Raw genomic sequence first — 11,206 nt, 5'->3', positions numbered from 1 at the left:
TTTTATAAGTGTGAGGCCTTTTCACCTAAAAAAATATAGTGGGTTCTTCATTAACTCAAATAATCAACTTTCTTCCCTAACCCGGAGTATCTCTCTCGATTAGAAAAAACGGATTTCTACACTTCGCGTTTGCTTACCCCGAGGCCAACTTCGCCCGGCTTCCCCTAGCGCCCCGCTTGGCTCCGCCCTAACCACGCCGGCGCACACCCCCCTCCGCGCGCTAGGGATCCGGCGGCTCTCGGCCACGCCTCCCATTGCGCACCGCCTCCTTTCCCCGCCCCCTCCCGTAGTGTATAAAATCCGGAGCGACGGATCGCGCCCTGGAGCGGCGAGGGAGCGGAGGCCAGGACTGGGCATGCTCCGCGGCGGCGCAGGTTTTGGTCACAAGTCGGAAGAAGCCAGTGCACGACACCGGCAAAGAGAAGCGGGAGCCGCCGCCGGGCCGCGGCCGTGGGGTCCGTTGCCGCCGCCTCGGCGCAGGAGCAGAGGGGGAGCCGGAGCGGGCGAGGGGCGAGGCCGCCGGGCCGAGAGCCGCCCAGCCTGCCCTCCCGTCTTCTGCCTCTGTGTCCGCGCGGTGCGCCGGACCCCGGGTCTGTCACCTGGGCGCCAGGGACCCCCGCGCCCGGGAGCCGGAGCGGACAGAACCCTCCCTCCGCCGGCCGCTGCCCGTGGGCGCCCCCCCTGGGTGGAGCAGCCGCCGCCTTCTGCGAGCGGCTGAGTGTCCGGCTCGCGACCGGAGCGAGCGGCCGCTGTCAGCCCCAAGGAGGAGGAGGAGGAGGAGGCGGCGGCCATGGGGCTGCTGTCCCAGGGGTCGCCGCTGAGCTGGGAGGAGACCAAGCGCCACGCCGACCACGTGCGGCGGCACGGGATCCTCCAGTTCCTGCACATCTACCACGCCGTCAAGGACCGGCACAAGGACGTTCTCAAGTGGGGCGACGAGGTGAGCGCCCGCGGCCCCCGCCTCCGCTGGCAGCCCCTGTCAGGCCACCCGCTCCGCCTTTGTCTGGACCTGCGCCCCTGGCCACTTCGCGGTCCGCGCCCTGCACTGCGCCGCGGGGGTCCCCTCCTCGCTCGGGTCAGCGTCGAGGGCCATCCAGACTTTGGGGGCCCCGCTCTCAGCCTCTTGGCCACACTTTTCTCTCTCGTTCATTCATTCTTTTGGGTTTTCTCCTTCATTCACTAAACGCGTATTGGGCGCTGAGAGGACGTGAGCATGAAAATGTGACATTAGGTGCTGGCGAATTTTTAATCTCGTTGCAGATCGGCACTACCGGTACCCGTCGGGTCTCAAAATTCGCTCTTGAGATTAGTGTGAAAGAGACTAAGTTGTCTTAGTAGGCCTGTTGCTGTTAGAAATCAGGTCTTCAGGATGTCTGCTTCTGCACTCTCTCACGCAGGTGTCTTAAATCTCTCCGACTTCTCATCCGTCGCTCTTCCACTTTATACCTATAATTTGAGGAAAATAAATTATGGCTCAGTGTTTCTATGTGAGGAGGAGCCTTCCTGATGCTGTTTAGTTCTAAACAGGAATGCTTGGAGCTTCAAACGTAGGATGTGTTTGTGCCTTTCCATTGCCTAGATCCACCATCTAAACTTTACAAATCAGTGTTTCCGCATGTGTTCTGCCTAGAGATGAAACGTCTGGGTTATCAATATGTCGAACCATTGTTTATTGGAATGATCTGGAAAGCAGCAATGTTAAAACTGTTAGTCTGTTACGTTCTCTCTTCTTGTTTTTGAAAATCACGTGTAAATGCCCTAATTAAATTATTCTTGAGAGGCCCATCTGTTTTTCATGTTAGCTTTTGCCTTAGATGGCTTGCCACCTGTGTAAATAGTTTATCTTCTCGTCAGTGTTGTTACCGCTCTTGGCCTAAGCATTGAGGTGCTGCTACACCAGTGCAGAACATCTCCTTGCAAAAAGTTAGGTGTTTTTATTTCCAAGATTGGAAAATAATTGTGCCTCCTACAGCTGAAGGAAATGTACTGTGATAAATTAGGAAAGTATAATGACTAGTAATTCACTTTTCTACCAAAGTGGTGTGTCACACTTCTGTGAACAGAAAAAGGACATATCATGTGTTTGGTGATAATTTTTCAGTTTTAGTGAAAAGTTCATTGTTTCTTTACAGCATCCGACATTTTATATATTCATTTGTGTATTGTGTGTCACTCACAGGAACATGTAAGCCCAAGAAAGCAAGGACGTTATACTACTTGTTCACTTCTGCTTCCCTAGGGTTTAACCTTGTGCCTGGTATAGTTGGCATCATACTTGTGACATGTTGAATGAGTGAGTGAACTACGATTTAAGATTCCTACTGGACTGGGCACGGTGGCTCATGCCTGTAATCCTAGCACTCTGGGAGGCTGAGGTGGGAGAATTGCTTGAGCTCAGGAGTTTAAGACCAGCCTGAGCAAGAGAGAGACCTGTCTCTACTAAAAATAGAAAAATTAGCCGGGCATCGTGGTGTGGGCCCATAGTCCCAGCTACTTGGAGGATCCCTTGAGCCCAGGAGTTTGAGGTTGCTGTGAGCTAGGCTGACGCCACAGCACTCTACTCAGGGCAACGGAGTGAGACTCTATCTCAAAAAAAAAAAAAAAAGAAAGGAAAAGAAAAAAAAGGCTCCTACTGTAAGCTAACTAGCCATTCTTGAGTAATTCAAAGGTAAAATTTTGTGCCTGTTTTGACATTTATCTAGGTCTATCAAAAAAAAAAAAAAGACAATGTCTTTGGTAGTCATTGTCTCAGATAGAACTACATCAACAGGAGACTTGCAGCACAGTCCTAGCACAGCAACTCACTCTAGGCCCCTCAGGCCTACCCATCTTTGGCCCATTTGCTGTATTTATACAGGACTCTCCAGGAATCCTTAGTCTTATCCTTTTAAAAAATGTTTCTCCTGTTGGCAGGAAGACCATTTAGAACTCCTGTTTTAAGTAACTTGTAGTTGCATAAACCGGAGTGAGAAGAGCTGAAGAGTAGGGCCTTGAAGTACATGTCTCCACTTGGACAGGCTTCTGTGGAGGAAGGTTTGTAATGGGGTTGCCTCCTCTCCTCACTCCCAAAGATCAGAGGGAATGAGAAAGAGTGGCAGTAATTCAAACTTGTAGTATGCACCTATAAGGGGAGACACTTGGGCTCAGCATTTCAGCCAGGTGATAACACTTCTTGAAAAGATTATTCTGGGCAGATCTGTGGAGAATTAGATTTGAGTTGTTTTAAGACTCTAATAGTTGATGGGATAGCACTGCTCTTACGTTAAAATGTGTTAAAGATGTTCAGTGAAAACTTTCCTTAGTGACTTTTGAAACTGCATCTTCGATTTCTTGTTCCAAATATTCTGTCATGAATGAAATACAAAGATATAAATTGAATTTTAAAACTTGACTTGAGATGCTTTCTCTTTTATCACCATTTTGCTAATTATCTTATGATGTATCCTTGTATCCTCCTAGATTTTTTTCTTTCCCACATCTTCCTTTGCTGTTTTTCCCCCACTAACATATCAGTGTCCTTGGAGTGGGGAGGTTACTGCTTAACAGAAACCATAAGGTAGGAAAGTTGTCTTAGATGAAAAAAAAATCTGCTCATTTATTACTTTAAATTGTGCTTTAATGATGTCTCTAGGTAGAGTGTAGAATTTTTGAGAAGAATAACATTTCTGCCGTCAAGTGGTCGACAATCCAGTTGGAATTAAGCAGCCTGACACAAAGGGAAGAATTAAGATTGTGAGGATTGCCCAGGTGGTTAGAAATAAAGAAGCCCCACGCTACTTTTTCCTGCTTTAGTGAAACCTTGGTCTCCCCTCATTTCTCTCTCACCCTTGACCTGTGGGATGCAGATACTAATTTCTCCATTGTGGTATCTTTACATTTCTTACGGATGTGATGTTCTCTGGGGAAGTCTCACGCCTGAGTATTTGATGATGCCTCTAACTATTCCTGTAGCATTATGTATGTCAAGGTAATCTAATCACCCTTTCACGAGAGAGCATTATTTTTCAAACTGCAGGTCCTCATCCATTAGTGGGTTGAGAAATAAATTTAGAAGATTCCAACCAGGACTTTTTAAGTGTACAATATGGTATTGTTAACTACAGGGACAATGTTGTGCAGGTCTCTAGAACTTGTTGGCCTTACATAATCGCAACTTTGTACTCATTGATTAGCAATTCTTCAATTCCCGTGCACCCACCCGCCCCCAGCCCCTGGCAACCACCATTGTACTCTCTGATTCTATGAGTTTGACTATGTTAGATGCTTCACGTAAGTGGAATCAAGCAGTTTTTGTCCTTCTGTGACTAGTTTTTTTCACTTAACATAATGTCCTCAAGTTTCATCCAAATTGTCAACACATTATAGGATTTCCTTTTTTAAGGCTGAATAATATTCCATTGCTTGCATGTACCACATTTTCTTCATTCTTTCATCGATGAACATTTAGATTGTCTCCACAGCTTGGCTATTGTTAGTGCCACAATGAACCTTGGAGTGCCAATATCTCTTTGTCAACAGGACTTTTTTAAAAAATGAAATGGAGTATATGAAAATATCAATTTATCATAGTAAGAATAGGTAAAAATGTTGAGTTATTTGAGGGTATGTGTGAACATCAGGGGTGTATCAGGTTGCATGTAAATTATTTCTTACTATGGTTCACAGTTATAGGAGTTTGAAGGCCACAGTCTCACAGAAGGCGTCCTTGATGAGGTGAGCCTTGTGAAAAAGAACAGATTACCACTCATCTTTGCAGATAGTGGGAATTTATTGCATATACTGAATAGAAGTCTAAAGACTGGTCAGAAGCCTAGAGGATTGGACAAGCAAGCTTGTTTTTATGCAGAAGCCTTGGGAAGTAACTCAGAAACAGGTTGGCGGCTGGGCAGATAAAAGCAGAGTAGGGTGTGGTGGGTGGTGTGGCCCCTGGAGATGAAGTATTGGCTCTGCTGGGCAGAAGGTTGTGTTTTGGATGTGATATGTTGGACTGTATTGGCATGGTATCAAAATACTGCTTTTCGTGGTTTGGTGGTGGTCTTACAGGACCATGGACTTGGATTAAAAAGGGAAAAAAATGAACCTTAAAACTGGTGATAGGTATGGTTGGAGTGAGAGCCTGCCACTTTAGAAATGCTCAGCCCTACTTACTAGGACAATGTCTGTCTTACTAGGACAGTATTTATCTCTTCACACCAGAAAGAGATAAATATTTGGGGTTCAGTTTGTGTTCTAGTCCTAGGCCTGCCAAACTCCTATGTGATCTTGAGCCTTAGTTTCCTCATTTGGAAAACGAGAGGGTTGGACTCCTGATCCCTTCCAGCTTTTACAGTTTGAGTAAGATTTTTAACAGTGTACATATTTCAAAACAATTTGTTACTCTTTGAAATTCACATGGATGTAATCTTTTGATTGCTGAGTAAAGGGAAGGCTGCCACCAATCACTGATGTGAAAAGAATAGTATTATAAATTGTATGCTGCTTTTTGGAACTCATTTTCCAGTGACAACCTCCCAGATGAGTGTTTGTTTCACTTTTAACATGACAAGTCTTAACCTTGGCCACCATTTATTCTGTTTCTGGGAGAAAAAGAAGTTCTAACTCATAGGTGCCAGGAAAATCTTGCCCAAAGACAGAGGGTGCCAGGGAGAGGTGAGGTTGAATATTTCTGGGTGCTCTGTTGCTTGCTAAGAATGCAAAAGAAATAAGCACTTCTCTGCACAGCTTATACATAACTTTTCAGATTTGAGTTTTGTTTTTTGTTTTTTCCGAGTTTTGTTTATAATCAGGGTTTGCACATTAAAAGACAAATCTAAGAAATCTATGATGTAAATGTGCTAATAAATATGACTTGACTTTTGCTCATCACTTGTGTTAGCTGCCTGCCAGGCCTTTTTAGCTATTTCAGAAGTGAAATCTGTCTGACTCCAGATCCATTTCTTAAACACTATTAAACCTATTCCAGGTTTTGGATTATTTACAATGCATGAGATTTCATCACATTTCCTTTTACAGAGTTCTAACTGTACAGGTTGTAGAGATGTCAGAACACATTTGAAAACAATCATGGGCCAGGTGTAGTGGCTTGTGGCTGTAATCCCAGCACTTTGGGAGGCCATGGTGGAAGAATTGCTTGAGGCCAAGAGTCTGAGACCAGCCTAGGCAACATAACAAGATCTGTCTCTGCAAAATAATTAAGAAATTAGCTGGGTGTGGTGGCACGAGCCTGTAGTCCTAGCTACTCAGGAGGCTGAGGCAGGAGGATCTCTTAAGCCCAGGAGTTAGAGGTTATGTGAGCTAAGATCATGCCACTGCACTCCAGCCTAGGTGACAGAATAAAACTCTATCTCTAAAAAAAAAATAGTAAAAAAATAAATACAATAAAAGCAATTGTGTAATTTTTCTAGTTTTTTTAACCCAGTGCAATGGCTCTCAAAGACAAGAAGGTAAATTATCCTCTAGTTATCAGAAAGATTCCTGTGAATTTTGAGAGGAAAATGCAATGTCTTAAGTGTTTATGAGTATGTTCTTATGTATAAAAGCGAGAAGGACGTTATTAAGGGCTGGTATATATTAATAATACCTTGAATTTGAACTTCCAATTTGCCTATGCTAGGTTCAGAATGCTGAAGTGATTATTTAGAAAATGCATAACTTATTAATGAATAAGCTTATGATCCCATAAAAAATGTCCTGAGATATAAATCTAGAGTGGACAAAAGCAGTCATTTGAGTCTAAGTGAAGGTTTTGTGTAGCCTTGAGCAAATTGCTTAATCTTTCTTAACTTCAGTTATGTCATGTATAAAATAGGGGCAGTAATACCTTTCTTACAGGGTTATTGAGGTTAAATGAGATAATAGTGAAATGTTTTGCAAATTAAGTAAAGACTCAAATAATAGCTTAAATGGTTTACTTAGAAACTTTAAAATATCCAGTGCATCTTATTTAAATAGCCATGGTCCTTGGGAATGAGACACTCCATGTATATAGGGTTTTTTCCCCCAACTAACTGAAACTTGCTCATTCAGATATAATTGCATTCCACTAACTTAGTAATTTTTGATGGTATTTCTAAATTGCATTTCAAAATCTAAATCGGATTTCAAAAATGTGTTGACACTGACTTCTTAGGATATATGGAGCATAAATTTTTTATTTATTTATTTATTTTTTGAGACAGTCTCACTCTATTGCCCAGCCTAGAGTGCCGTGGCATCAGCCTAGCTCACAGCAACCTCAAACTCCTGGGCGCAACCGATCCTGCCTCAGCCTCCCGAGTAGCTGGGACTACAGGCATGCGCCACCATGCCTGGCTAATTTTTTCTATATATATTTTTAGTTGTCCATATAATTTCTTTCCATTTTTAGTAGAGATGGGGTCTCGCTCTTGCTCAGGCTGGAAATTATTTTTTAATAGACATTACAAAGATTCAGATTTCTTCTGTAGGTCATACAGACCTTCTGTAGGTCTTCTGTACCTAATGACCTACAGAAGAAATCTGAATCTTTGTAATGTCCTGTGGCACAAAATACAAAGTTGTTGCATCTTTCTATTTATTTTAGCTGTTACTGGACATTGATTCAATAGCATTTATTGACCTGAATCTAAAGTACAGTGGTGAAATCAAGGGAAAAAAGTGCAACATGGTTAGAGCCTTCTGGTTTTGTTGTTTTGTTTTGTTTTGTTTACATAATTACTTTTTTTTTTACCGAGAGATTCCTTTTTGAAGGTTAGGAAACCAGATATCTGACCTTATGTATATATTAGAAATTAAAGCTAAGAATTTAAGTTTGTTTTAAATGTGAGCTTGACTACTGCTTTTAGTGTTCATCTCATTTTTGGGTTTTTTTCCCCTGTTATTTTTATGTTATATAGCATTGTGTGGATTTTCTTTTTAAACTAATTTCATTGAATTATAATTACATACAGTAATATGCACCCATTTTGTACATCCAAGCATACAGTTTATTAACTTTTAACAAGTATATATAACCAGGTATCTGCCACCACACTCAAAATAGAAAAGAAAAATATATATAAATATAAAACATATGTATAACATTGGTTACGTGCACTTCAGTGTTGTAAGTTCAGTGAATAGGTATAGCCAGTTGGTAGACGTCTTTGTGTAGTTCTGGATAAGTAGAGATTTTGCTGTGCTTTAAAAGAATGAAGGAAGTAAAATGGAAGGAAAGGGTTTATTATTCTTGTATACCTACCTCCTGTAGAAAAATGTTTCAGTACTTAAAGTTACTGTGACCCCACAGTATCATTGTTGAAATCCTCCCAGTGAAGACCTTACTGTCTTGCAGTGGTAAGCAGATACATTCATCGATTAGTACTCTGTATATAGCCCCATTTTGAAGCATAAACCTAAGTAAAGTTCAGTAAGACCCTATATCTTAAGAGAAGATGTCACAATATTAATTGAGCCCCCAAACATCAGAATTTGTGTTTCTGAACATTTTTACATAGTCAAGGCATCTGAATATATTGTTCAAGTTAGAAAACTATATGTACAGGGCATCACTGATGTTGCTGGTAATACTGGATGGACCATATCCTAATGAGCTTGCTAATTAGTATTCTTTGTTTCTACATTCATGATATAGCTGAGTTGTTTTTTTTTTTAACATTTTAACAACTTTATTGAGGTATAATTGACACAAAATTAACTGCATATATTTAAAATGTACAATTTGATGTTTTGATATATGTGTACACTGGGAAACCACCACCACAATCAAAATGATACATATCCATCATTTCCAAAAGTGTGCTTGTGCCCCTTTGTAATTACTTCTTCTCCATACCCCTAGGCAGCTGATCTGCTTTCTGTCACTATAGCTTAGTTTGCATTTTCTAGGTTATTATATCTAGGAAATCATACAGCATATACTTTTTTGGCCTGGCTTTTTAAACTTTGCATAAATATTTTGAGATTCACCCATGATGTTGCATATGTCAGTAGTTTATTCATTTTAATTGCTGAGTAATATTTCATTCTGTGGATATTCCACAATTTGTTTATTCATTCACCACTTGTATTATATCTAGTTTTTCACCATTACAAACAAAACTTTAAAATGAAAATTAATATACAAATCTTTTTATGGACTTATGCTTTTCTTTATCTTAATTATTACCCAGGAGTGGCGTGTTTTAACTTTTTAAGGAAACTACCAAACTTTTCCAAAGTGGTCATACCATTTTGCATTCTCACGATCAGGGTACGCCAGTTCCATTTCATTCACATCCTTGCTAACACTTAGTATGGGTAGTCTCTTTCAGTTTTAGCTCTTCTGATAATAGGTACATGGTGGTATTTTATTGTATTTTTAATTTGCATTTCCCTAAAGACCAGTGATGTCAAGTATCTTTTAACGTGCTTATTTGTCATTGTGTATATTTTTTGTGAAGTATGTTAAACATCATTTGTCTATTTGTTTTCAAACTATTGAGTTTTGAGAGTTCTGTGTATTCTAGATGTAAGTCTTGTCAGATACATGCTTTGTAAGTATTTCCTCCCAGTTTGTTTTCATTCTCTTAACAGTGCTTTGCTTTGTTCCCTGGGCTAGAGTGCAGTGGCGTCATCATAGCTCACTGCAACCTCAAATTCCTGGGCTCAAGCAATTCTCCTGCCTCAACTTGGGTAGCTAGGACTACAGGTGCACGCCACCACGCCTGGCTAATTGTTCTGGTTTTTTGTAGAAACAGGATCTCATTCTCTCAGGTCTCAAACTTCTGACCTCAAGTGGTCCTCCAGCCTTGGCCTCCCAAAGTTAACACTGTCTTCTGAGGAAAAGTAGTTCTTAATTTTTATGAAGTCCAGTTTGTCCATCTGTTCTTTTATGGATCATGCTTTTGGTGTGGTATCTAAGTAAATCTTTGCCTAATGCAAGGTCACAAAGGTTTTCTTCTGTGTTTTCTTATAGAAGTCTTATAATTTTGAGTTTTACATTTAGGTCTATGATCTGTTTTGAATTGCATATATTTTTGTGTACGATACAAGGTATGTATTAAACTTTTTTGGTGGGTTTTTTTTTTTTTTTTTGTATTTGTTTAGAACCATTTATTGAAAAGGCTATACTTTCTCCACAGCCAACAGAGCACTGCCTTTGCCTCTCTTTCTAATACCAGTTGTCTATTTATGCGTGTTCTTATTTCTGGACTCTTTACTATTGTGTTGATTTATTTGTCTTTATGTCAGTCACTCTTGATTGCTACAGTTTTATAGTAAGTCATGAGATCAGGTAGTGTTAGCTTTCCGGCTTTATTCTTTTTCAGTTTGTTTGATTCTTCTGGATACTCTGAATTTCCATGTGAATTTAAAATCAAGTTGGCAATTTCTACTAAAAAAAAAATATTCTGGGATTTTGATTGGGATTGCATTGAATCTCTAGATCCATTTGGGGAAAAGTGATGTCTTAATAATGAGTCTTCAGCTGGGCACGGTGGCTCACGCCTGTAATCCTAGCACTCTGGGAGGCCGAGGCAGGAGGATCGCTCAAGGTCAGGAGTTTCAAGACCAGCCTGAGCAAGAGCAAGACCTCGTCTCTACTAAAAATAGAAAGAAATTAGCCAGACTACTAAAAATATATAGAAAAAATTAACCGGGCATGGTGGCACATGCCTGTAGTCCCAGCTACTCGGGAGGCTGAGGCAGAAGGATTGCTTGAGCCCAGGAGTTAGAGGTTGCTGTGAGCTAGGCTGACGCCACGGCACTCTAGCCTGGGCAACAGAGCGAGACTCTGTCTCCCCAAAAAAAAAAAAAAAAAAAAAAAAATGAGTCTTCAAGTATATGAACAAGTACATATTTCCATTGATGTTGTCTTTACTTTTTCTCAGCAATTTTTTTTGTAGTTTTGGGTGTATAAGTCTTTCACATCTTTTTTGTCAGATTATCCCTGAATGTTTCCTAAGTTTTGATTCCATTATAAATGACATTATTTTTAAATTTCAATTTGATTTTATTGCTAGTGTATTGAATTAAAATTGATTTTGTGTATTCATTTTGCAGTCTTACTAAGTTCACTTTTTGAACATAGGGGTATAGTTCTAATAACTATTTAATGTCCTTGGCTGCCAATTCTGTCTTTGTCATTTCAGGTCAGATTTGATTGGTCTTTCTCTTAATTTTGAATATATTTCTCTGCTTATTTGAATGTCTGGTAATCTTTGATTAGATGCTAGACATTGTGAACTTT

General features: G+C 40.6%; 1 protein-coding gene across 3 annotated transcripts in view; it reads left to right on the top strand.

The window, feature by feature from the left end:
- Nucleotides 1–336: 336 nt before the first annotated feature.
- Nucleotides 337–11,206, top strand: part of GCLC (glutamate-cysteine ligase catalytic subunit) — a 49,095-nt gene continuing 38,225 nt past the window's right edge. For all 3 annotated transcript variants that reach the window (XM_069489227.1, XM_069489226.1, XM_069489224.1), the window contains exon 1: nucleotides 337–940. In XM_069489227.1, coding sequence (XP_069345328.1) covers nucleotides 791–940 — 150 coding nt within the window. In that variant the 5' untranslated portion in view covers nucleotides 337–790. The remainder of the gene's footprint in view (nucleotides 941–11,206) is intronic.

The sequence above is a fragment of the Eulemur rufifrons genome, chromosome 15, assembly GCF_041146395.1.
Source record: "Eulemur rufifrons isolate Redbay chromosome 15, OSU_ERuf_1, whole genome shotgun sequence".
Classification (NCBI taxonomy): Eukaryota; Metazoa; Chordata; class Mammalia; order Primates; family Lemuridae; genus Eulemur; species Eulemur rufifrons.
This window is presented reverse-complemented; position numbering and strand designations above follow the sequence as displayed.